Here is a 27,918-nt window from a genome sequence, read left to right on the forward strand (position 1 = left end):
GAGGTCACACACAGCTCAACGCTGGAACAGACGGTTGACACTGTGTTGGCCTGATGCTAAGTCTTCCTCCCTCCTCCTTTCTATGGCTTTCCTTTCAAACCGCTGCATCCCAGCCTGTGGGTGGGCAGAAGTGAATTACCACCCTGCCTGTATCCTAAACGCTTGGTAGTTTTTCATCTTCTTAGTCATAATTTAAAGTCATTGCCAGGCAGCAATAATAGAGCCCATGGTCCTGCTGCTCAGAACGTTTCTGCCTGCGTGGTAGGCAGATCAGTAGCTGTGATCACCAGCTCCAGAAACAGCCAGACTGTGGTCTGCTGGGCTTGCTGAGTCAGGCGTCATCCGTGACGACGCTGGTCAGTGTGCTCGTGTTTGCTTGTCCTGACTGTTGTCTGAAATCAAAATGGTGACCTGAGGGAAATGCATGTTCAACAGTCAAGGGGGCGGGGGGGGGGTGATTAAAAGCAAATGCCAGGGGAGTTCCGCCAGGCTGGGTTCTGGGCTTCCAGGGGAGCCCCTGGCTTCGTTTTATTACGAAAAGGACCATGGGAGCTGGGGAGATGGCTCAGTGATTAAGAGCACTGGTTGCTCTTGCAGAGGATACTGGCTTGGTTCTCAGCATCCACATGGTGCCTTGCACTGGTCTGTAATTTCAGTTCCAAGAGATCTGATGCCTTCTGGCATCCACAGACACTACATGCATATGGTGCAGATATATACACTCAGAAATACACACACACAGAGTAAAGAATATAAGGGTAATGACAGCTTTATCTGATGGGTACTGGCGTGGACTTAAAGCCGTGTGTGTAAAGCTCAGAGCTTGACTTTATTGGCTGCTCAGGCCAGGCCTCCTCACTTCCTCACTTCCTTCACTGTGATATGCCATAGATCTGCATCTATATGGAGATACCTTTCGGATGTGTGGGCCAGACCCCTTCCTTCAGTTTCCTGCCTTGCCACACACCATAACTGATTACAGGTATCTGTAGCGCCGCCTTGGAACTGGGTCTATACTTAGCTCTAGATCAGTCACACTGCCTGCCTCCCCCAGGACCTTGTCCAAAACAGACTAGAGGTGATGTCTGGTTTTCTAGCCCCTAACTACACGCTTTGGGAATCTCTTTGCTTGTAAAATAGAGATTAAAAAGCCATACTTCACAGGACTGCTGGAAGGCTAAAGTGAATATCAAGGAGGTAATGAATGTATTATTTGGTCTGCTCTCCCGCGTCTAGAAGTGAAGAAAAACACATGGTGTATTATGAAAAATCAGAAGATCTGCCTCTATAGGAACGCTTTTCTGTCTTTGTCAGTATGTTGTCTGGAGAGAGCGTATGATGGGATGGACCCCCACAGTCCCCAGTGTGCCCTCTGCCTTCCTCTTGGCCATTGTCACATATTCCTGTCATCAGCGCCACACTTGTTCAGGAAGGTGACCAGGACCAGCTGGCTAGTTAGACACAGGGAACTTGTCTAGAACTATTTCACGTTTAGCTGTCCTTTGTCGTCAAAGACAGACACCATCGTGTGAATTAAGGCCCCTCAGCTTCTCTCGCCTGTAAGAGGGTCTCCGCCAGAACTCTCGATATCCCCTGACCCTGGCTAAATTATAGCTTTAGCTTTTAAGATGAAAACTTCTTTACGAAGCCAGAGATTTCTCTCTGAGCTGCAGAGGGCCCGCCCGCCCCCTTTGTAATCATTACGCCAGTAGCACTTTAAATTGGGGAATGAGTGGTTGCTTTGGAACACTCCACTCTAAACAGTGTCTTTTCCCTTTCAAGGATGCCACAAATATTCATGAATTCCTGGTCCTGTGCCGCGGGGCCACGCTTTCACGCCGTTCTCCGCCCATGGGGAATTTCCCCCTGAGTTCTGAAAGAGATCCTCCAAGCATTGCTTGTGTGAAGTCTGAGGGCCACAGATGTTTCATTTTCTTCTACCTTCAAAAGGCAATTTACTTAACAGATTTCACTGGGGCCCCGGAGAGAGATCTTCTGTAATGGGTTTGACGGGGGCTCTGCGGGAAGCTGGTCAAACATCATGATGACATAGCACTTTGGTTTGGAAGAAATGCTAGGGCTTACCTGATATGACGGACTTACGAATCATTAAACAGTTGCCTCTCGGGGCTGGAGAGATGGCTCTGCGGTTGAGAGCATTCATTCTCCATTCTTGCAATGGGTTCAGGTTCAGTTCCCAGCACCCATAGTGTACATCCCACAAACCACCTTTTATAGCCGTCCCAAGGTTCCAACACCCTCTTCTGGCTTCAGTGGGCACCTGCACACAGAACATGTAACAAACAAACACACACGTGTGAAAAAAAATAAATAAAACTAAAAAAAACCTTTATCATGCTTAATAATTTATAATGGTGCCCTAAACCTTGCCAATGGAATCTTGGGAAGGGACACAAAGCCAATTCCCTGCTTAGGAAGTGGCTCCAACTGAAGACGTGGACAGACTGATGGGCAGTGGACAGGACCTTCCCCTAGGTACTTACTCCAGACCTGTCTCGTCATTTTAGGGCTGGCATTTCTGTCCTTTATATCCTACAGAGATCATTCTGATGTATTCCCTTAGATGCCCCTTTTGAGCACGCACCGCTTCATGCCAAAGCCAGGCAGGTGGCTTTTAAGGTCTGGGCTCATCTTTCAGCGCTTGTGCAAGTGTGAGGGGGCAGTGAAACCTTCCTCTCGTGGAGGTGCACGGTTGTCTTCCTGCACCCAGCCATCTTGCTGGTCCTGTGCAGCCAATGTTCTCCTCTCCATGGATGAGAACAATTTCTGCAGTCCAAAGACCTTGTTTTATTTCAGCCACTTTCATTCTTCAATACCCTTTCTTGGCAGAAAATTTGATTTTTAAAAAACCGGGTCGGCAAAATTGATTTGGAGATTTAGTTTCCGTTCCAAATCCTAACTAACAGAACTGCAGGGTTGTTAGGCAAGTCGGTGGAGGCTCCGGAGCCAGCAAGGCTGGAGCACATGTCCCTTTAATTCCCAGAATGGTGAGCAGCCATTCCTGTCTACAAGGTAGTCAGCGTTGGCAACAGGTGTCCTAGTTAGGATTAGGATTGCTGTGGTGAAGCACCATGACCAAAGAATTTGGGGAGGAAAGGGCTTATTTAATTTATACTTCCCCATCACAGTTTATCATCAAAGGAAGTCAGAACAGGAACTTAAACCAGGCAGAAACCCAGCATGAGGCTTAAAGGGGAGAGCACATGCATGTCCCCTGACACAGAGATGTGTGCATCATTGAGCAGTCAGTCAGAGCCACCGAGTTTGGAGACATCACCTCGTGGGGTCTTCATGCCATCTCGAGAGTGTACTGACTTACTGCCAGGCCCTCCTTCCCTTCCTGCCTCCCTGGAGGCTGGGGAACAACGAAATGGGGGCCCGAAGCCAGCATAACAGCAGATGCCTGTGATCTGGGCAGTCAGAAGCAGGGGCAGGAGGGTGAGTTTGAGTTCAGTCTGAGCTACAGTGTAAATTTTGGATCAACTGAAGCTACATGGGGAGGCTCTGCTAACAGACAGACAGACAGACAGACAGATGACAGTCAGAGGGAATGTGAGACGTCACAGCAGAGAGGGCTTTGTGTCAAAAACAAGGACACAGCTGTAAGGTGGGGAATATGCTCTGCGCATGGCATCTCCTCTCCACGGAGCTAGAAGCTGGGACTGCAGAGAGGGGACTGAGGAGTCTGGGTCTGTCTCTCTGTGTATCTCTCTCTCTCTCTCTCTCTCTCTCTCTCTCTCTCTCACACACACACACACACACACACACACACACACACACAGTACAGAATTGTGTCACAAGGAAATGGGTTGTGAAGTGGTGTCAGGATGCTTACAGTACACCACACACATACACACCACATACACATAGCAAGAGAAGGTGATGTGTATTATGTTGGGCCTCAAGGCTTAAGAGTGTGAGGGTGGGGGTGGGGATGAGGAGAATGACCTGGCACACCATACATGGTGACAAACCGCCATCCTCCTGAGTATCCGGGTCTTTTGAAGTAGTGAGGAGCTTGGAGGGTGGTGTGGAGAAAAAGCTCTTGTAGCTCCCATGCTGGGCACTACTGGAGGACACTATTATTTCCCTGGAGCTGTCCTGATAGATGGGCCATAAACCCTGTGGTTTAACACAGCAGAGCTTCATTCTCTCACAGTTACAGAAGTTCAAAACCAACATGTGGTCAGGCCCTATCTTAGTCATGGTTACCATTGATGTGATGAAACGCCATGATCAAAGCAACCGAGTGCAGAAAAGGGTCATTTGGCTTACACTTCCACATTTCCCTGAAAGAAGTCAGGGTGGGAACCTGGAGGCAGGATCAGGTGAAGGGGCCCATGGAGGGGTGCTGCTTACTGACCTGCTCCTCACGGCTTGCTCAGCCTTTTCTCTTACAGAGCCCAGGACCACCAGCTCAGGGATGACAGCACCCACAGTGGGCTGGGCTGGGCCCTCCCCCATCCAGCACTAGTTAAGAAAATGCCCGATAGACTTTTGCCTGCAGCCCGATCTTACGGAGGCACTTTCTTAATTAAGGCTCCCTTTTCCCCAGTGACTCTAGCCTGTTTCAAGTTAACATGAAGCTAGCCAGCACAGTCCTCTAAAAAGTCTTCCCTCCACCTGGCCTAGCTCCTGGGGCTCCCTCCAGGGCCTCCCATTCCTCTGCATGTCTCTCTTCATATGTGTCTCCAAGAAAGCCATGTTTCCTGGACTGCAATACTCAACTGGGTTAGCCACAAGGCCCTCCCCACCCATCACTAGTTAAGAAAATGCCCTATAGACTATGTTTCTTCAATAAAGCAATGTTTCCTGGACTGTAATACCCACCTGGGTTAGCCACAAGAATCTCACCTCAAGACCTGCCACGCCCATCCTTCCAAACAAGGTACCATTTATAGCAGGAGATTTGGGCGTGCATTTCAGGATCCAGTCCCCTCCCTGCTCCAGGGATTCACATGCACCATCTAACCGACCCCCCCCCACACACACACACCTCCTCTTGTGGAGGAGGAAAGTTTCCACGGGGATCAAAGCTGGAGCCCACGGGGCAAGACCCTTGTCTGCACATTTAACGCCATCTGCCCCAAGTACAGAACTACCTCTGACCTGAGCTTCAAGCCAGCATGCAGTAGATGAACATGTGCTCAGGCCACGCTTTCTGCGGAGCAGAGCAGACCAGCACCCGGGTGGCACGACCCATAGTTCAGCTCCTGGGAGTACACTGCCTAGTGAGCTGTGCATCCTTGGGGAAAGTGCGTGACCTCTCTGTGCCTAGTCTGGTCTGAAAGATGAAGATAGAGTAGCTTCTACCTCAGGGGCCATCAATCAAACAGAACCCAACTCCGGAAGTGAGAGCTGACCCACGCTGCCTCCCAAGGGGGACAACAGACGGACAGATTCTTTCTGATACAGAAGCATCTCAGAGAGCAGGAGTGGATGCGGAGGGGCTAGTGTTGCCTGAGAACTTGAGGGGAAATTGGGGGATGGATGGTTTCTCCTTGATCTGGGGCATCTGGGATAGACTAAGAAGTTAGTGAGTTCGGAGGTAAGAACTGGTGACCAGACAGAGGAAAGGAGGCAGGTTGTGTCAGGGCCTTGTCCGCTCTGCTGAGCACACATAATGGTGGAAGGGCTCTTTTCTGCAAGGAAGCAGCTGGGAGGCTGGGTGTCTGACTCTGGCTGGTGGGTGGGGGAGGGGCCGGAGATCTGTGGAAAGTCTCAGAGCGGTACTTTCTCCTGGCTGGGATGGCATGGGCCTCCAGGGCTTCGTGGCCCTGGTCCCTGTCACCTCAGCAATGTTTCCTATAGCCCTCCTGTCACAAGGTATCTCTTTCCAGGCCCTCTGGGCCCCCAAGCTCTTTGCAGACTCTCTGGGCAGTCTGGAATGCTCTGTCTGGCTCCTTCCAGCCCACCCCATCCTCCATTTTCTCTACCCCATACCCTGCCCTGTGGCATGCTGGGAGGTTATTCAGTCAGGGGCTGAGCTGATACCTGACTGCTCGCTGCACTGTCCTCGTAGCCTGCCTGCCTGCCTCATGGCGTTTGGCTCAGAGCCGAAGTCTGTTTGTGATGAGGAAGTCAGGGAGTGAGGAAATGAACAGAAGAGAGGGACAGGTGTTGGCAGGTGGTAACGATCACGTCACACAACGCGCTGAATCTAGCGCGAGAAACGTGTAATTCACTGCTAGTCCCAGATCGTTAAATTCCAGGAACCAGGGGCCATAAAGTGAGTCGGGAAATCCTGACATGGAGCCCAGTTTCTATGCTCAGAGCATGATGGTGTGTGGAGAAACGGAAGGTCCTTCCCTGCAGGCCGAGGCTCACCTTTCCATGGGGGGACTTAGCTACAGGCTCCAGGTTCTGGAGGCCTCTGAATTCCACAGATCTTCTAGAAAGGGAGAGGTTGGCCCAGGGCAACCAGGTCTCTGTCTGCCTGAAACTCTCACTGCAAGCCAAGTCAGAAATCCCTAGGTACTAAGCAAGTCTCAGAATCAACTCATTCCACTCTCCTGCCCAGGCTAGTTCAACATTTGAGATCTCCCCTAATGACCAGCCTTCTCACTGGCCTCCCTGCCTCCAGCCCTGCCAAAGCCTAATCTTGATCCAGTCACTTGCTTGAGTAAAACTGTCAATAGTTCCATGCCACCCTTGAGTTAAGGCTCCGTGCTGAGTATGTCCACTCCCCACCCCTCCGCTCCAGGCCTCTTCTTTCTTTGCCTCCTCTGAGTCAAACCTTCCATGCATCCAGGACGGCCTAGACCTTCTCCAGCTGCCCTCTGGGAAATGCACGGTCCTCTACTGAGAGCCTTCTGCCCTCCCACTTGGTTCTCTGGAGTTGCCCATAATGTCACATCCCCTACCACAGGCTAGTCCCAGAGCCCCTTGTACTGGCAGCCTCAGTCACAGAGAAAGCCCTACTAAACTTTAGGAGAAGAGCAAAGGCTTTCAGACAGCACGCCCTCCATTTATCCCCAACATGAGCTACCCTGATGGGCAGAATCGCACACACAACCAGGCTACTCCCCAGCCTCCACTCAGCATTCCCACAAGCCGCCCTATCCAAGCTCTACACACAATGCCTGTCTCCCTGCCTGCTCTAAGGAGCTGGGGACTTCAGACATCCTTGTAGCCTGGACTCTACCCCAGAGAGTCTGAGGTATCACCCAGGTGGAGCCAGGAGATGGGGCTTCTTTAAAACACTTGTCACGTGACGATAACATGTGCAGCCAGCTTGAGATCCAAATCCAAACAGTTTACCGGAGGGGCCAGTCTTCCCACGGGTGTACCTTACAGTCCACTGGAAGGTTGAAAACTGGGCCCATTTGCTCCTTGTCCATTAAGTTAGGCGTCACAGGAAAGGGAAACCTGGATGTTAGCATCCTCAGGTCCCTCAGATGCTCCTAGCCGTAGACTTAAAACCACCTCCTTCCTCTCTCCTCTTTTCCCGGTGACATTTTCTGAAAGCCTCTCTGTCACACAGTCGGCCTTGGTGACCTTGGTGAATCACACCTGCTTCTCTCAGAGAAGGTTAGGAACGGGAGAGCTCTGCTGTGTCTGGGGAGGCTAACCCTGGGTGAGCCCTGCCATGTCTGGGGAGGCTAACCCTGGGTGAGCAGGCTGGGCACCCTTCTGTAACCTGCTAGAGACCCCTGGGGTGGGAGCACCCACCCTAAACGGATGTTCCCTGGGACCAAGACTGTCTTTAGACATTTTGCCCTGTTGCTAGGTTTGCCAAAAGGCTGGGGTTCAGCTCAGTCAGAGGCTGAGATCACACGTGGTTACTGGGATGGGGGAATTTCCCAGGGCCCCCTCGAGCTGCCTGTAACTGCTGATATTGGCTAGGTGGGCCTGTGGGCCATTGCTCTCTCCTTTGCATGCATGACATCCCCAGCCATGTGGTTGCCACAGATACTGCACAGATAACTCTTTGCATCCAGAACGTGGGCAGCCTTCTTAGCTGGGCCTGCGGGGATGCTAGCAGCATTTTAGAGCTCTCTGATGGAGTCACCAGGTACAGGAATGGCTCCCACCCCGGAGTCTGCATGCTCCCTTAGTTCTAGCATTTCAAACCCGAGGTAAAAATTTGCACACTGTAAAATTAGTCACTTTAAAACAAACTATTCAATGACATTTAGAATATTTACAGCACTGTGACCATCATCCTTGTCTAATTTCAAAACATTTTCATCACTTAGAAGGAACCTGGTATCCATTATCAGTCATCCCCCACTGCCCCCCACCAACGCGTGTGTGTGCAAGCCCCTGGCAATGTGTTTTCTGTCGCTACAGTTTAATCTATTCTCGGTATTTCATGGTGACCTTTTAGACATGACTTCTTTCATTCGGTGTGATGGTTTTGAGGTCTGTCTACATCTGTCAACACGTATTTTATTCCTCTTATGACTGAGTGGTATTATGTGAATATACACCATCTATCAAGATCAGGGGGTGCCTGGACACAGGACCCCCTGGGGTACCAAACTCCTCTGATGTGCGATTCCCTCCCGTGCATTTGCATATGACCTTTGTACATCTTCTGTGGGTGTTAGCTCTCCTCTGAAGTTCTTATAAAGTAGTCCAATATAAATCCATGTTAGTAATAGCTATATATCCTTATATGGGGAGCATGATTTAAAAAAAAAACTGGTGTGTTCAGTAGAGAAAATTTTACTTTTCCACAAATTTTTTGGTTTCTAGTTAATTGAACCCATTAATGTGGAATCATTAAATATGGAAGCTGATAAGATGATATTTGGTTATCCTGGACTGTTTCTGTCTTTCGAGTCTTGGACAATGTGGAATTTTTTTTAGTTTCTATACATCTGTAATGCAGACACTCTCTGGCCAGCACTTTTGAGTTCTTGGGACTGGTGAGTGGTGATCCTGAGTGCCCTGCTTTCCTAATAAGTTAATATTAATTTGGGGGAGCATAGCATCTCTCCAGGTTCTGTTTCCGTGGGCTTCTGCAGCTTTTCAGCTCTATGCTCTGCTGAAGAACCCGAGTCAGATCTCACATCGTCTCATCCTCCTGCATGGTCAGCCTAACCCTGCCTGGGAGCTGACGCGTGTGCAGTAGACTTCAGCAGAGGCCTCGGGTAACGGAATGAGTAACCAGGAGAGCACAATGCTTCCACAATAACTTAAAATGAGATTTCACACCCATGCGAGTGGAGAAATCTCTTGTGGACTGTGTTCACCCAAGGATTCAGCCTGATTCTCTCCTCACTGTCTTTCCCTTTCCAAACTCCTCCCATCCGGTATTTAAAGGGGTCTTCAAGCAACTCCCCTCATTTGGAGCATTGCAGATTCCTGTCTCCTCCTATGGTTGTCCCCATATCTTAGGGTGAAATGTGGGATTGAGGACCCCCCAAAAAATAAACACATTGATTTAATTTTCTCCTAGATCAAAAGGAACTTTCTCTTCCTGTGTGGAACTGTGCCCAATTTCTAGGCCAACTGATTCAATTGGCTAGCATTTAACAATAATACACACTCCCAAATTTTGACAAGAACTCGGCAGACCCCAGTATCACGGGGGAGGGGTGCCTTTCCTTTTGTACACATGCGGTGTGATGGACACAGTGTGAGCTTGTAAATTAACCATTTCCTCCTTTCCAGTGAGTCCTGGCGTTGCTTCGGTTTGGCATCGCAGGTACTAAACAAACACTTGCTTGTCGCTCACCGCCAGGTGTCGATCCTTTACACTGAGCTGGTAGTTTGGTAATGATCACATGCTTTTGGGGGTAGAAAAACTTAAAATTTCCAAGTCTTCTTATAGCTGTGTGTCAACCATGCTATAGAAAACCTTTACAGTTTTAAAGGCTGTTGTCAGTACTGCCGGGGAGAGGAGGCATGGCTTCAGACACTCCGGGAATGACTGAAGCGGTCAAAAGGGGTCAGGTTGTGAGTTCATATCAAGGCGGATTTCCCTGACGAGCTGATGTGCAGTATAGGGGGACATAGTTAAGCGTGACCGGAAGGTGTGTGTTCACTACTGACCGTGTGGAGCTGCCGTTTCCGGCAGCGGGAAGGAAGTTGGAGTGGGAGAACAGTGGATGGGGCGCATTGAAGATGGTGCCAGGGGTCCAAGCAGAGGCAAAGCCAGCAACTGGTGCCTGACATTAGAACACCGTGCTGACCCTAGGGTTGGGGTGGTGAAGGAAAGCAGGAAGCCCGGGATGTGATGGCCTAACCACGCCCCCACCCTGGTGTTAACAGGATATGTAACAGAATAGCGGGAAAGCATATATAGAGTTAAGAAAGAACTTCCTGGATTCTCCTAGGAGGGAGAATCAAGCTCCTGAAGGGCAAGTTTTCACAGGGCTATGCTAAATTCTAATTAGTGACAAAGCCAAGACATATTCAATTCCCTGGGTGCTTGGCCCCTCCCGTTCCCTACGTACCAGCCAGCCTCTTGGCTCCAGGTGCCAAAGGCTGCATTGTGGCCTGAAAGCGCATGCGCCAAGTCTGTGTGACGCTCAGTTCTGTCTTCTTTCAGGTCACCATTCTTGTCAGCTTGGCCCTTGCTTTCCTCGCCTGCATCGTGTTCCTGGTGGTTTACAAAGCCTTCACCTATGACCACAGCTGTCCTGAGGGATTTGTCTATAAGGTAAGGGGCTTGGGGCAGGTGCGCAGCCCTAGGTGACTGGCAATAGCCGGAGACATTAGCAAAGTCGTCTCTTCCCTGGTGGCCATATTTGGGTATAGCACTCTCCCCAAGGACTGCAGCACAGCTGAAAGGGAGTTGATCTTGGTTTCCTGAAGGATCAGTCTCAGACACAGGCCCCACAGCGCTCTAGCGAGGTCAGGAAGTGAGCCACCTCCAGACTGCGCATGAGCAGTGAAGGATGGCCACCGACACTTGACACTGGCTCGCTGTCCACTTCACGTAGATCTTCTGAGCAGCTTGCTGATTCCTTACCTCAGGGTGTCCCTGACGAGACACGAGGCAGAGCGCTTCTGAGCTTTCCTCCCAGCCTGTGTCCAGACCCTTGGTCCTCTGGGTCCTTTTCCTCCTGACCATTGCTTTAGTTGCCCTCCTTCCTTCAAAGCGTTGGGTGACCTAGGGCTCTTCTTATTCCTTTGGAGAATTATGTAAGCCCAAACAGTCAAATCGTTTAGCACAAAAATAAATAATAAGTAAAACAAGCCTATGGGGTAAGGGATTCAATACATATGAGTTGCAATAAAGTTAGCTGTTTTAAATCACCAAAAGGTGCTGATGTATTTTTTCTTGGTTTTTGTTTGTTTGTTGTTTTATTTATTAATTTTTTTTTTTTTTGGTTTCTCTGTGTAACAGTCCTGGCTGTTCTGAAACTTGCTTTTTAGACCTGGTTGGCCTCGAACTCACAGAGATCCATCTGCCTCTGCCTCCCAAGTGCTGGGATTTACCACTGCCTGGCAGTGTTAATTTTTATAATCACCGTTTACTGAGTACTTATTTTCTGTCAGGCTATTCACTAGAAATTTCCATAAACATCATCTCTACGAAGCCACACAACTGTTCTGAAAATGGGATTATTTTTGTCCCTGTTTTCCATAAGAAGTAACAGAAATTGGGGGTATTTAGTTAAGAGGGTTTCCCAATGCCTCACAGCTAGGAAGCTGTTCCAAAGTGGGGGATCAAATGAGAGCCGTTCCAACTTGAGAGCGTGTGTCTTTTGGTGCCGCTGTGTGTCTCCATGGAGTGATGCTCCTGCTGGATAAAAGCTGAGGTGCTGAAGGAGCGGAGACAGTGACAGCAAGCATCGGAGACAGCTGAATAGACCCTGCTTTCTCCACACAAGGCGACCCTTCAGAAGTATGACAGCGAGAAAAGGCTGTCTGCTTCGTGACATCGATTCCCCTCCAAGATAATATTAGCAAACAAAGGAAGAAAGTTCTCCCTGTGCGTGGAAGTGGGGAGGTGAAAGAGGCTTATTTCTAAATTCTAAAAAGATAAACATTTAAAATATCAAATATGGATACTCAGAGAGGAGGAAGGAGTCAAGGAGGGATGCAATATTCATGCAGAATTAGCTCACTGTATATTTTCCTTAAAATATATAAATTGTTGACTTGTTTGATGAATAAATAAGAAAAAGCAAACCCAGCAGATTGAAAACAAGCTAAGCAAAGAACCTAGTTCTGTATCAAGTGGAGAGACTCAGCCAAGAAAGCTAGTATATTTCAAATAGCCACTGCCTGCAGAATCTCCCTAGCTTGTGTGGCTGCTCCTCGGCTCACTGTGGGGACGACAGGAGAACCCTGCAGAGGCTGGAGCCATCATGAGGGCAGAGGGCCTTTTAGAACATCTGATCTTTCGGTTGTCAGGACTCTACACGGGCCTACAGTTGGCCAAAACTGCCTGGAACAAGGCCTACTTTGTAACAGTGACCATTTTATGCAATTTATTGGCTACTGTGTTAGATAGAGAAACAGAATTATCTAGGTACACATGAGTACCATCAGACAGTTGAAAATGCCCAGGGCATTAAGACATAGCAACATCCGTTCAATTCACAATTTACTATGAGTGCTAAAACTGGTAGTATTTTATGATTATCCTATAGAGGGTGGAATAATACAAATGCATAATGCAAATTCATACTAATGTTAGGAACCAACAACCTTGATAAGAGAAAAGAAATGCATATATTAAACAAAGGACGGGAAACTGTCATTATCTCTGGACAGTGGCTCAGACAGTCACTGGGACCAGGTAAGAGGACCTGATGTCCTGCTACCAAGAACTACTATTGCCGTATGGTCATCAAGCAGATGAGTCTGATCTTACCTCAGTACCAGTAGGTGTATCTCCCCTGCTCTGAAGGCGGCAATGGTATAATTGGGGAAGGTCTGCTGAGGCCAAGCCCAGGAACACTGTCTCTTGTGGTGTGACTGACAGCCGGATGAACCTGAAACTCCGGCGCAGGGCAGCAGTGTCTCCGTGGGTCTGTGGGTCCGTGGGTGCCAGCAGCCCACCCGGCTACTCTTGACTCGTATCTCTTTCTTCCCCAGCACAAGCGCTGTATCCCGGCCTCGCTGGACGCTTACTACTCAGCCCAGGACCCCAGCTCCAGGAGCCGCTTCTACACAGTCATCAGCCACTACAGTGTGGCCAAGCAGAGCACTGCCCGGGCCATCGGGCCGTGGTTGTCGGCAGCCGCCGTCATCCACGAGCCCAAGCCGCCCAAGACCCAGGGCCATTAGAGGCCCGCCTCAGCCTGGATGGGGGTGGTGGGTGGAGAGGGGAACCCCCGACTGGCTAGGCAAAGCTGAAGCTACAAGACAACACTGTACTGCTGGGGTACGGGGTGGGGGCGGGGCAGGATGGGGTCTGGGGAGAACCCCCTGAAAATATTGTGCACTGGAGTCGTCTGAATCAATCTTTCCTTTTGTCCTTTCGTATTGTTCCTTCGTACCCAAGTCAGGCTCGTGTACAAAGGCATGTTTCGTGTTGATTGTTCCCATGTAAGACACGTTCAAAGCCCCCGCTTATTCTTTGTTAGGATAATTTAGAGCCAGGAAGGGGAGCCAGAGACAATGAAACAGGCTCTGTATGGAAGACACAGCAGGGCAGGAAAGAGCGCAGCCTCTCTGGGCTTCTTAGACAAGGCACCGGTGGCTTCAGTGTGGCAAAGGGTGGGCCGTTTGGTTTGCCTATGGTCTGCAGGTGAGGAGCACAGTATGGCAGAGAAGGCTGAATTGGAGAGAAAGGTGATGCTGGCGTTTCTAGACCAGGAATGCCTAGAGTACCACTTAGTGGTGAGTTTGCAAGAGGAGCACAAAGCCACGGGGAGGCATCCATGCCCCACCCAGGGCAGCCCACGGGACCTAGGCTCCGGTCGCTCACAGGGCAGCTGTTGTGAATCGGCAAACACAGGCGTGGGTAGATGTTGTCTTTCTTTTATTTTTCTAGGTATATCCCTAGACGCTGCCTGTGTTCTCAAGATGGCAGGGGTGGAAAAGGAGAGAAAGGAAGAGGGGTGGCAAGGACACAGGTGGTCTCCCCTGGGCCCAGCTAGAAGCTCAGGCACCCAGGTCTCACATGTTCGCTCTTCCCCAACATGCTCATGACGGCAGCAGCGACCATGGGAGCCTAGCCAGGAAATCCAAGAGACAGCCAGGAGGAAATCTGAAGATTGGGCCTGCAATGGTGGCAGGTCATTTCGGAAAGAAGCTGGAGAAGGTGGCTGTCTTTGGCTCACTTCGTTGTGTTGACAGAGGATGTGCACCCAAACTCCCAAGCTGGGTTCCAGAAACACCGATGAGGGTTGGGGGGAGCAGGGGGGGCGTGGCCAGCATTCTTAGGCTTCCCATTCCAGGGCACAGGGCATGCTAGCAGGAGCCTCTTGCTTCTCAGGAGAATTCCAGGAAGGCCCTTTTCCGCGGAGGTGCTGGCTCTAGGCCCAAGAGGACCAGAACTGGCCAGGAGAATTGTTCATTTGACGTGTGTTTCTGTTTCCCAGTGCCTCTCCAACAGGCCATGTAAGAGTGCTTTTTGTGGCTTGCTTTATTGCTGAAATCATTTTACACAGCAGCTGGGTAACAGGAGTAGCGTAGCTCAAGCTATCCTGCCAAACACGCTCATCTGATTTGTCCTCCCTCCTCCCCCCCCCCCCCCCCGCCCGTCCTCCCATCACCTTGAGTCACCTGTAAATTCATTCGTCATCTGAAGCGGATCAACAAATTGTCCCTAGCAAAACCACAGAGCGCTTTATAATTTTGTGGTGTATTTTTGTCAGTAGGTAGCAGAGGCTGAAGTATTTTTTGGTGTAATTCTTGAGATTTTCTGACAGGAAAAAAAAAATAAACATAGATGTGTCTGAGCGTCTTGACTGTCCTTTACAGCTTCTCCTTCTCCTCAGAGCCTGATGGAGAGGCTGGGGGTACAGGAGAGGGGATTGGGAGGCCAGGAGCAGAGTGCCCTGTTAGGTGGGAGAAGGCACAGGGGGCACGGGTTGGGGGATCTCCACCTTAAAGTAACCATTGCCTTAAGATCCTAAAAATGGTGTCATATGGCACTAGGTCCTCACCGGGCAGAGGTCCAGATGTGTTGCTAAGGAGCTAATAGGATGTTGAAGTGTGACATGATACGGAGCATGTAACACCAAGAGGCAGATAATGCTGAGGTCATGGTGTGCTGCCGCTGTTCTGATTGGCTCAGAAGACATGACGCAGAGATCCTGATGATGCAGAGGGTTTGACGTGATGCTGAGATTCTTACATAAAGCTGACCTGAGGTTACAGCCGTGCCTTCATACTAAAGCTCCGACATGCCAGTAAGGAGCCAGCATGCTGGCAAGAGCCTTACTCTGTATTGGCTACCCGATCACATACTGAAGTTCTGAGATGATGCTGAGGACCTGGATATGATACTCAGTTTCCAAAAGGATGCTGCAGGCCTGACTCGGGGGTGAGTGGCTGACGACATGATACTGAGTTACAGCACTATACTGACGTCCTGATACGTTACTGAAATAAGGTCCTGAAACGACGCTGAGCTCTTGACGGTGACGGCATGTCCAGATGTCATGCTGATGTCCACACATGATGGTCTGTTCTGTCGTATACTGAGGACATAAAATGATGCTCTGTGTCCACATGGTACTGATGCAGTAACATGATTCTGAGTCCCTGATATGATGCTGGGGTCCAGCACAATGCTGAGGTCTTTATATGAAACTGGAAGCCTGATATTATGTCGCGGTCCTAACAAGCTGGTGAGTTTCCGACAGGAATTGAAATGACGCTGAGGTGGTATCTGGTGCTGAAGCTGTAATGTGGTACTGAGAACCTGACAGGGCACTTGGGTCATGCCAAGGGCCTAACGTGAAGCTGAAGTACCTACATGATACCAAAACTGGCAGGATACCTGAAGTCTGACCTGATGTTGAAGTCATGACCTGACAGCAAGGAACTGATAATGGCGCTGCGGTCCTGATATGATAACGAAGGTGATCCTGCGGACTAGATGTTTTGGTACTGTGGAAAGATCTGATATATGCTAATATCTTGCAGTGGCACTCAGGTTCAGTCAGGTTCTGAAGGGTTCATATGATGCTGCAGCCTTGGCATTGCACAGAAAACCCGACACAGTACTGAGGCAGTGCCTCTATGAGGGCCCACCTATGATGCTCAGAACCTCATGTGGTCCTGAGGTCCTAACGAGACTGTGAAGTCCTCATAGTGAGGCTCTGACGTGATGTTGAGGCTTATACCTAACACTGAGGTGTGGATGTCACACTGACATGTTTCTGAGTGCATACCATGGTGTTATTGGTGATTACATCATTTTCAGAGCCGGACATGGTATCCAAGCCTGATACGCTGGGTTTCTGGTATGATGCAAAAGACCTGACGTGACCTTGAGAAAATGACATGCTGCTGAGATATTGCTATGATGCTGAGGTCTTGATACGGTGGGTTTCAGACCTGACAGGGAAAGCTTGTCCTGATACAGAGGCCTTGGCGTGATGCTGAGCACCTGAAATGATGCTAAGGTCCTCCCATTCTGCTGAGGTTGTATGTTGATGGAAGGCATGGTGCCACCGTCCTCGCTTTGTGTTGAGGGCTAACATGGCACTGTAGTCTGGCATGATGCTGAAGGCTTGCAACGAAATTAAGTCCTGACACATTGCTAAGGCCCTGATAAAGTGTTGAATGTCTAACATGACACTCAGGTCATGACAGAGAAGAGCTAACATGATATGAGAGATCCACTCATGACACAGGTGAAGACGTGACCTCAAGGTCTGGAACAACACTATGATACTGAAGACCTACTAAGCTGCTGACGTCCTGACATAATGCACAGGTTCCGACATGACATTAGACTAACGCTATTTTCCTGAGGACCTGGCGTGAGGCTGAGGACCTAATAGAGTACTGATTGACAGACATAATGCTGAGGTTCTGCTATGACATTGAGGTTCTGATAGAAGAATCTGACCCTAACATGCTAACGAGATCATGGCATGGTACAGAGGAAATAGCATAATGCAAGGGGAGTGGGTAAAGCTGATATTCTCACATAATGCAAGGGGAGTGGGTAAAGCTGATATTCTCACATAATGCAAGGGGAGTGGGTAAAGCTGATATTCTCACATAATGCTCAGGAACTCCCACGGCAACAGAGATGCTAATATCCGGACATGTTGCTGTGGGCCTGTTGATAGGCTCACATCCTGAGATGTCACTGAGCTCACAGCATCATAGTGAGGACATGTGATGCTAAGGGCCTCACAGGATGCAGGCGTAATTTTGAGGCACTGACATGATCCAGATTGCCTGACATGTTGCTAAGGTCCCACATAATGTTGAGGTCCTCTCATTGTACTTAGGCCTGACATGATACCAAAGTCCTGACAGTTTTGAGGATATGACATCAATCGAAGGACACTGAGGTCCCACCTGATGTTGAAGACATGAAGAGATTCTAAGTCCCGGTGTTACTGGATGTGTGTTATGACCTAACATGATACTGACAGGGAGTGCTTGCCATGATCCTGAAGTTTTAACATGTTGCTGAGGGCTTGACATGGCTCCTGAAGGCCTAAAGTGATGCCATCCTGACGTCCTGACATACTGAGTGGGGCATGATAAGATACTGAAATCCTAACATATTACTGAGTTCCTTCCATTACACTGAGAGCCTGGAATGATACTCAGGCCCTGACTCTGTACTGAGGTCCTGACATGACTGAGTAATTTAGATAGAAATGAAGTTTTTTTTTTCCTCACAGATCTGGTTGCTAGAAGTGATTGAACTAAAAGGTGGGCGGCTCCTTCTAGGAAGGCGAAGAGTCAGTATAAGAAAGCAAGGAATCCATCTCCAGGAGTAAGCCCTCACTCGTATTCAGCATTAACCTGCTGATGAGGCTGGAGTCCCCATGGCCATCTCACCAGGATTCACCTCCCACAATGTTATCTTGGAGATTAAGTTTCCGACACATACTTTTGGGTCACAGATTCAAACCATAGCATATACTACCACACATGTCACTACCCTGAAGTTTAGAGACAAAAATTAGATACAGAAACAGACAGTGGCGGAAGCGGGGTCTGCTGGTGCCGTTGCTACGATGCATCTGGTTGCCAGCCAGCAGCTCAAGGAGGAGGCAGAGAATACCAATGCCGCTATTGTCTTAGCTGCTTTAGATGACAGTTATTGACAACATCAGACAGATGAAGAACTGAAGCTCAAAGGCAGGGAGAGGTTGTCCCTGGGCCCCAGTAGACAAACTGGGGTTTAAATCTAGGTTTGGTTGATTTCTTGGCCCTGAAATCGTTCTGTTGTGTGTCAGACTCCGGGCAACACAGTCACAATTACTGCTCATTTCTCAGAACATCAAACTGCGGCTCTCACAAAAAGCGAACTGGCTTATTCTTAGCTTGAACTCAGCCTAAGTGTTTAACGCTAAGAATAGCAAAGGCCCTTAGCTGTGCCAAGTGCTAAGTGCTCTGCAGTTCCAGGAAGGAGCCTCCCCTACCTTCGACATCCCTGCCATAGGCAGTCACTGTCGCACAAGCAGAGGCAACGAAACCGGTTGTGCGAGGTGTTGTGGTAAGTGCTTGAGCTGTGATTCCAACCCACGCATCTTGGTGCTTGCATCTTAACCACCATTTCAGCAGCAGCAGCTACGCATCTCAACACTGTGCCTCAGATGGCAGGCCATTCGGGGAGGAGGGAAGGACTGGCCAGATAGAGCTGGAAGCAGACACACTACACTAATGGTAAAACTGGGGGGATTGGGATCAGCCGGGCGTGACTAGAAGAGAGAAGGAAGGCAGCCCTGCCCCAGCCCTCAGGGGCTGTGCAAGCTGTAAGCCCAGAGCAGAGACAACCCTACTCATACCCCAGAGCTCTGGGTAGCCAGCCCGTCTTTGGAAACAGTGAGCCTGGGAGGCCCAGGCAGGGCTATGAGCTGGCATCCCACTTACAGAGGCCATGGATCTGTACAGCCAACATGTAAACACCAGATGCATCATTCAGCTACACAGAGTCAACTAAAGACTTAATGAGCACATGTTCAAACATTCTGTCATAAGTGGATTTGCTACTCTATTGCCAATAAATAAATAAAGCCAGAAAGAAGAAAGAGAAACCACCAAAGGTTTTCTTTGCTCCACCTTGAGCAGCCATGTGCAACATGTATAATGATGGGAGAAAGGACAGAGAAGAGGCAATGGAGGGGCAATGGGATCTTGATTATTAGGGGTGACCTTAGTATTTTTCCTAGTGGGGTTATAATTTTCTTATCAGAATAAAGGGAATATAACCCCTGGATGAGCAGAAGCGCCAGAGCAGTGAGAAGAACTTAACCAAAGATTTAGTCAAGAAAACCTCCTTTTTCACAGAGCCCTGCTGAGCCAGCAATGATCATAAAACCAGGACTTAGGTTAGTGGAAGAGACTCCCTTTGTGGCCTCTGCACACTTTTCAATCTATTTATCAACACCACGACCTTTTCTGAGGGGGAGCCCTGCTGTGGGGGGGGGGACAGTGACTTGAGTTCCCTCGGAGCAGGTTAGATGTCCCAGGGTGGGTGGCAGCCTGAGAGGCAGGATGTGGAGGACAGGTTCCAGCTAGAAGAAAGAATTTGGGAGTGAGGCTCTGCAGAGACAGCCTCTGAAGTCACTGGAACAGCTTCTTTAAGATGCTGAAGAGGAGGGGAAGCTCTTACTGGTGCTGCGGGGATCTCTTGCCTAGCCTAGTGCTACAGGCAGAGCCTCAACCTGGAAGGAAGCTATCCAGCTCCCTGAGGCTCACAGTTGAGGCTGGAGGACAGCCAGGGAGCAAGCCAAGTGAGTGGGTAATTGCTGCCTGGCAGGGGGAAGAGATAATGGCGCTGGAGGGGACCCCAGCAGGTGATCAGGACAGAGTTATTTTAGGGAGATGCTCTGGGGGGGAGGGAATTGAGAGACCACCTCTTAGAACTGCCATGAATCCATTTATCCCCCATGCCACCCCCACAGTCCACTCTAATCTGACTGGGGACTTGTGTAGAAGAGGAGATAAATTCCTCATCTTGTTTCCAAGAAGCCTCCAAAATTAGCAAGCTTGAACGGTTGAAGGAAAAGGCTGGTTTCCAAGGCAACATCAATGTCAGACTAGTCTAGCGTTGCATGGTATTTACCCCCCCATCCCCACTCCTGCCCTTTCATCAAAAAGGGTCTCTCCCTCCCCAGGAAGTCAGACCTGTGGCTCAGTAGGTCACAGCTGCCTTCCACTGGTCAGGCTGCCCCCCTGGAATCCTACTGCGTCTCCTTCTGTGTTCTCCGAGGTCTCCCCTTTATCAGTCTTTGTCTTTCTCTGCCTTCAGTCAGAGGGATCACGGATAGAGTTTGTGGAAGAGCTGAATTTATGTTTCATTTGAGGTTCCTGGTGAGCCGTTTACTGGGTACCCGGTGGAGCCTACAGGGGGCTGGCAGCACATGGGCCTGAGGGGAAGGCAAGCAGCCTGTACCTGCCAGCCCCTTCTCCCTAGAGAGCAGCGGTCTCATCTTTCAAATGGAGATCTGAATTGCTTTTGCCTCATTTTACGAGAATTCCATGAAAGGACGCTTAGCGGTTTACCTACCAGACACACAACCAACAGCCTCCACTGTCGGGCCTCTCACTCTGCCTGGCTTTCCCTGCTTGTAGTCTGGAATTATGTATGAGCACCTCGGTCTCCTGCAGGGCTGCTGCGGGTTAAATGTGTTAACTGCCTCGAAGGCCCTACAACAGAAACTGCTTCCTTCCTGTCTGCATTTAGGAAGCTTACAGCTGTGTCCCCTTCCCTGGTCCCCACTTACAGCCTGTCAGAACCAGGGGTGGCCCCATTTCCCATCGCTAGGGACAGTTTTCATTCCTGAGTTTAGTTGTGTGGAAGTATAATGTTTAATGGTAAGATTAAAATATTATTTCACAGTCATAAATCCTGAAACGATGTTCACATAGATTATTTTTAAAATAAATCTGTAGACTTTATGCAAATATCACCAGATTTTCCACTAAGATCCTTTTTCAGATGCAGGATGTGCCCTGCAATCCCACATGGCATTATGTATATACATATGAATATGTGTATATGTGTGTATATACATTTGTGTGTAATTGTATATGTGAATGTATGTATGTGTATACAGATGTATGTATTTACACATGTATATTTATATAAACATAAGTGTGTAGATGCATACATGTATGTATTGTGTGTGCATGCTTATACATATACATTTGTCTATATTTGTACATGTGTGTATATGCATGCTTGTATTGACAATGTATAGGTATGTACACATATGTGTTGATATGTGTATGAATGCAAGCATGTATGTATGTATACTAGTGTGTATGTATATGTGTTTGTGTGTGTATTTTGCACAAACCCATAGCCTTACACATGCCAGGTGAGTGCTCTGCCCCGAGCCACACCTCCAGGACTCATTTTCTAAGTTCATTTGATACTGCAGGCTCATCTTATATTTTCCCTTTCCCAGTCCTGAAATCTGTTGTGTCCCTAAGAAGACTTAGTTGCTTGTATTGCAGCAAGAAACTCAGAAACCAAGATTTAGGTGTAAGCATGCTTACCAGTACAGAGCTATGCTGGTTTTAGCTCCTACTGGTATAACCTCTGGAGTGTGCAAGCGCACACATGTGTGTGTGCGTGTGCATGTGTGTGTGTGTTTCCATTGTTATCTATCTAGCTCATCCATTCTCATCTGCCTCAAGCACACACAAGTCTGTCTTGACCTCTCTTAGTGAACACCCTCCTTCTCTGCTTGCTTGTCTCTTGTTTCTGACAGTTGGAAGTGATGCTGTCTTACCTACAATACACTTACTCCTAGCTTAGATGTAAGTTGTTTCAGGTACCTGGATTTCTTCATCTTACACTGCTAGAGAATGAACATGTGACCCTTGAGCTCTGCTGACCTTCGTAACTCCCCGATGATGTCAGACTCCGAGGAGGCACCATGGGTGCCCTGGCATCCCTGTAGTTTCCAGCTGCCACTCCCGTGGGGTAACTAGAGATTCTCTCTGCCTCCTTCAACTCTCACTTCTGAGGGCCCTGCTGCAGGACCACCTCATCTTCACTTCCCGCAGTTGTGACCAGATAATCCCTGCTTGTTTCTGTTTTATTCACTGTACCCGACTCCTCTGTCCTGTACCACATGGAACCCATTTCTGAACGCACAGGTGCCATATTCCAAATAACCTGTGTGGCAGCTGTCAAGCTTGACTTGTAGGTAGCTGGCCTTCATACCCCCAGCTGCTCCTATCTGCACCCAGGAGCCACTCAGAGAATCAGTCACATTACCCAGGCCCACTGAGCCCTGCTGCTGTCTGGGGCCCTCTATGCTGAGTCACACACGGTGCTCAGTGCTCCCGCTGCTACTCAGTTGATGCTAATAGTGACAGAGCTTGCCAGGGCCCCAGAGTCTTTCATGGTCCGGTCTCATATTGGGAGTTGTCACCAGGTCGCCTCTCGTGTCCACGATTTCATGCATGCCAGTCATCATTGCCCGCTTGTGAGTGGGTGTGGAATGCATCGTGTCTGGGTTGGCTCTTTCAGGAAAGTGGGCTTTTCTGCTCATCCTCACTGATCGGTCCATCCTTCGCCATGTAGGAGCTGGGGGCTTTCTGGGATGCCAGAGCTACATGATGAAGGGCGCGTGGGTCCCTGGATGCTCATGTCGAAGAGAGCCACCTGTCCACCTGAGGCTTAGTGGGATGTTGGGTCCGCGTGTCGTAGCAGAATTGCCTTGACAACATACAACAGAACCCTATTTCCCGTCAGGACATTAGATCTAGTCTAGAATTGGTTTAACAATGGCTTGACTCACAAGGCCCAGATTTACTTTTCCCTGTGCTAGATTTATCCCAGGGTTTCCTCAGTTTCTAAACTGGAATCTACCAATCACACCTGAGCTCATAATCAGGATTCAGTTTAAAATTCACTGCTTTTCTGAAATTCTCCCCTCAGACAGGTAAGCTCTTCTCTGCCGACCTCCCAGATCTTCTGTAGCCATTGTCACTGAGTTCTAGCGGTCTATTTATAGACACAGAATTGCTTGCCTGTTAGTTCCTAAAATGGATGGTTGAACCTATGCGTTAAAAAAAAATAGTTCTGCCAATAATAATCCCTAACTGTCTAACTGCAGCCGTGCTCTTTCTCATGGGAGTCCCAGCCATGAACTTCTTTCTGTTGGTTATGTCTAAAGAAATTCTCATCTGTTACCTCAAACTTCACACATTCACCCAAACCTTCGTTTTATCCCCCCCAAAAAAGTATGCTTTATTTATGTATCATTTAAGTTGGCTAATGACATCACAAACACTGGGTTTGACAGGCTGCCAGTGTTGTTATTGTTGTTGTTTTTTTTTTTAATTATTATTGATTTAAAGTGCTAGCAACTGACCCCAGGGCCTTGTGCAGCCTAGGCAAGTGCTCGCCCATCCCGAGTGGCGTTGTTACATTGCTTCACAGATGTTCAAAGATGAAGGTTGAGGCAGGCAGAGCACTGGTAACCTGCTCTGCTATTCCGGGACCTGGCCGTGTACCCTGCACCCTGCTGTGGCGCTCACGCCTGCCCACCTGTTCTTCCTCTCAGGCATCCCAGCACCCCTCCCCCACAAACCCTGCTCCCCTCCAGAACCAACAACCATCACTGACTTCTCTCCCTACCAGATTTTCCCCTGCAGCTTTAAATAAACACATTTGATTAGGAGAATGTGCTTTTCTATGTCAGTAATTTATTCCCTTCTATGCAAATTGCCCAATTAATTAAAAAAAGAAAAAAACCCCACAATTCAGATGAGTGATCTCCTGAAAGAGAAAAGGAAGAAGCTGTTAGCAAATTGGTAGCCTGCAGAGAAGCCTGGACGTGGAGGCAGACAGAAGCAGCTGTCGCAGCTCTGGCTGTGAGCTCTCAGGCTGGCCCGTCCCTACCTGAGCCTCTTCCTCTGTCGGAAGTAAGCACATTACCTCATTTCTAGAACTGCTGGAGACTCCTCTGAGGGAGTATACAGACGCTTTTGGGGATTCAGGATCCTCTGAAAATAAGGGAAGAATACTCCTTACATAGAATTTTACAATGGCAAATTTGGTCCGTGTGTGTCCTCTCAAGGACACACTGCTGGAAACTGAGTCACGCCTCAGTGGGGAGCTCCCGGTTCTGCTGTGAGCTGAATTCTGTCTCCTGAAAACAACTATGTTGCAGTGCTGACCCCCAGCATCCCAGAGTGGGGCTTCACTTGGAGGAAGGCTCTACATAGAGAGCTACGCCAAAATGGGGCCGTAGTAGGGTGGGTTAGCATATAGCATTCTTATCAGACTTGGTTCACAGCCTGTGCCCCAACAAGCCAGGCTTGGCACCCGTCTTAGATGACTCAATTTTAAAAGTCCAATTAATGGTGAAAAACAGGAAAAAGTGATTCATTTAATGTGGCTACATTGGAAAAAGAAACACAGAGTATCCATCGACCCCTCAAGCCCACCATTTGGTCCATTGACCTTTTACATACTTCATTTGGGGTCCTGACATGAGTTTAGATTTAAGCAGGGCCAGAGTTGGGTGCATCTAAGCAGTGCTGGCCAAGGTGTGGTCCACTATCACTGGCACACTGCTTCCTTTGGCTCCACTTCCCTGTGAGATGATGGTGGGTTAAATTACAAATCTCTTCACAGGAGACAAGCCTACCACTCATTGGCCCAGACTTTTGGTTTTTTCTTCTTCCAGCATGAGATTCTTAGGGGAATTCCAATTTCTCGAGTCAATTGTTTCAAGAGTCTGGTAGTCAAAAATGGGGACACACAACTGTCTCTTGAGAATATCTTGACCACTATCAGGCGTGTTACAATATGGTATCTTCATTAAAAAAAAAAAAAAAAAAAAAAGACAATGGGAAAGAAGGAGTAAATTCCCTGTGAAGGCAGACACTGGGGTAATATAATATCTCTGCTACCTGTCTTAGTTCAGTTTCAATGTGATAAACCATGACCAAAAGCTACTTGAGAGGAAAGGGTTTATTTGACTTACATAATCCTGATCACAGTCCATCACTGAGTCAAGTCAGAACAGAAACTGAAAGCTGGATCCTGGAGGCAGAGACCTGGAGGCAGGATGCAGCTTACTGCTTGCTCTCCATGGTTTGCTCAACCTGCTTTGTTATGGAACATAAGATCACCTGCCTAGATCCGACACACATCAATCTTTAATCAAAACATTGCCCCCAGACTTGCATATAGGTCAGTGATGGAGGTGTTTTTCCTCAATTTAGGCTCTCCCTCTTCCCAGATGGCTCTAGCTTGTGTCAAATTGACAAAAATAAATAAATAAATAAATAAATAAATAAATAAATAAATAAATAAATAAAAAACCTAGCCAGCACAGCCTCCACGCCCAACATTTATTGAAGGTTGCTGTGAAACCACCCAAAGATATGGGGAGGGGAGGTGGAATAAATCCTGCCTCACCATCCTCAGAAGAAACGGCCCCTGCAGGCAGCCTGATTCTGCACTCTGATTGGGAGAACTGGCTCAGTGAATTCCTGTTTAACTGATATCAACATCAGCAGTGTTTGTTCTGGTGACTCTGCTAAGTTAACTTGGGCTCCACGCACTTGCTCTTTCTTCCTAACTGCATGGGACAATGACCCATTGTACATTTTCCTATTATTGCACACTAAATGGAAAGGCTATAATCATTATCTGCCCCTGACCTCTGCCCGTGCACAGGAGCACCCATGATGATTAATCTGTAAATCTCATTTTTAAGATATGGCGCTGGGCTGGAGAGATGGCTCAGAGGTTAGGTGATGTGGGATTCCCCTCTGTACGCTATGAATATGTTTTATTGCCATTGGTTATTAAAGAAGTTGTTTCCGCCAATGGCTTAGTAAAGCCAGGCAGGAAATCCGAACAGAGATATAGAAAGAAAGTAGGCAAAGTCAAAGAGATGCCATGTAACTGTCGAAGGAGAAAGAAAACACAAACGGCCAGCCAGAACCTTACTGGCAGGCCACAGCCTCGTGGTGATGCACAGATTAATAGAAATGGGTTAACTTAAGATGTAAGAGTTAGCTAGAAATACGCCTAAACTATTGACCAAACAGCGCTGTAATTAATATAGTTTCTGTGTTGTTATTCTGGTCTGAGTAGCCGGGAAATGAAGGAGCAGTCTCCACCTACACTTAGGTACTTGATGCTCTTCTAAAGGACCCAAGTTTGTTTCCCAGCACCCATCTCAGACGGTTTATAACCAACTATAGCTCCAGCTTCGGGGCTCTGACACCCTCTTCTGGCCTCCATGGGCACTATATACTCATGGCACATATATACACGCATACATAAAAATCATACTTTAAAGATGAATAGTGATGAGGTCAAACACAGTTGTGGAAAGAAACCCTCACCTTTCCAATGTTAAACCTGGAAGTATGAGGAGAAAGACCAGTTCCACAGTTATCCAAGTAAAGCTTTATTTAACACTGGCCAGATCCGTACCTGGGATTCCCAGAGATTGGCTGTGAGCTACACGGGCCAGATGCTTCTAAAGGCCAAATCCCCAAAGCCTCTTCATCGAATCAGGGCCAAGCATACATCTTGATATACTTCCTGTCTCCGTAGCTCCTGCTTACAAGTGAGCAAGCCTGCCCTGTGCAGTTGGGACAGCCAACCTTGTGTGTTGAAGTGGAAACACATGACTTCTTATGTCACAGGTACAACAACTCCCAGCATTCCAGGAAGTGATCTGTTCATGGGCAAGTGGATCTTGCAGCTTAACTTTAGCCCTTACACCCACCTTCCACCATCCAGAGAGTTCAGTACCCCCTGGATTCGCTGATGGGATGAACTTGGCCCTGACTTTGTAATGCTCTCAGGTTGAAATTCTTAAAATAGGACACAGGACAAAAAAAAAAAGTCCAAAGATAACCAAAGAAAGATAATGAACCACAGCCTGTGGATCCAGGGGCTTCATGGTGTGGTGAGAAGATAGCACCCAGGTGAAGACAGCCATCATCATGACCATGGTCACACCCACAACAACCCACTGGCAGGTTCAAGGTGGTCACTGAGGCAGATCGTCCTCTCTGGTAAGAGTATGTTTGAAGTGTTGCTAACACTACAGACAGACAAGAGGATGATAGGGGCCCTACGAACAGTCAGACCTACAAGGTGGAATAGCGGTCCTCTCTTGTAGGTGTCAGAAGAAGGGAAAGGTTTCATGTCATATGGTTGGTAAATGGCCACAGTGCTTACCAGTAGTCATGGTAGCTCTCATGCCCTGGTTGCTGAGGATGCAGAGGAGGAGCTTGCATTTGGAGGAAGAGAGGATGTGGGGGAAGTTAGGAGAAGAGTCACATGTAGTTAAGATGCACCCATCATTCAGGTGAGAGATAAGCCACAGACAGCCTTGGCCTGTAAACTTGCATGTGGGGAAGTGAGAATTGAGAAGGCTGATATTCTCCCAGAATCCGGTGCCTGGGGAGTCTTACAAGGTTATTGGTGTCTGTGTCTCCTTAGACAGTAGGGATCCCAGAATCAACTATGAAGGTAGAGGTAGAAAGGGCAGTAGATGGGCATGACTTGAGCAGCTCTGTCTGAGGTCTAGCATTTATTTCTTGGAATCTTGGTGTGGTAGTTTGAATGTATTTGGCCCCATGAGCTCATAGAGACTGGCACTAGGGGTTGTGGCTTTGCTGGAGTAGGTGTGGCCTGGTTGGAGGAAGTGGAGGCGGGCTTTGAGGTGTTATATGCTCAAGCCATGCCCAGTGTTCAGCTCACTTCCTGTTACCTTCAGATCAAAGATGTAGAATTCTGTAGCACCATGTCTGCCTGAATGTCACTATGCTGCCAGGCACCATGCTCCCTGCCATGATGATAATGAACTAAACCTCTAAAACTGTAAGCCACCACCACAATTA

General features: G+C 48.5%; 1 protein-coding gene across 1 annotated transcript in view; it reads left to right on the forward strand.

The window, feature by feature from the left end:
* Nsg2 (neuronal vesicle trafficking associated 2) overlaps positions 1–14,829 on the forward strand; it is a 52,058-nt gene extending 37,229 nt beyond the window's left edge. The window contains exons 4-5 of the mRNA XM_050137396.1: positions 10,523–10,633; positions 13,024–14,829. Coding sequence (XP_049993353.1) covers positions 10,523–10,633; positions 13,024–13,215 — 303 coding nt within the window. The 3' untranslated portion in view covers positions 13,216–14,829. The remainder of the gene's footprint in view (positions 1–10,522; positions 10,634–13,023) is intronic.
* Positions 14,830–27,918: the final 13,089 nt, after the last annotated feature.

This window comes from Alexandromys fortis, unplaced genomic scaffold, assembly GCF_014885135.2.
Source record: "Alexandromys fortis isolate MF-2015 unplaced genomic scaffold, M_Fortis_MF-2015_v1.1 scaffold_29, whole genome shotgun sequence".
NCBI classification, from domain to species: Eukaryota; Metazoa; Chordata; class Mammalia; order Rodentia; family Cricetidae; genus Alexandromys; species Alexandromys fortis.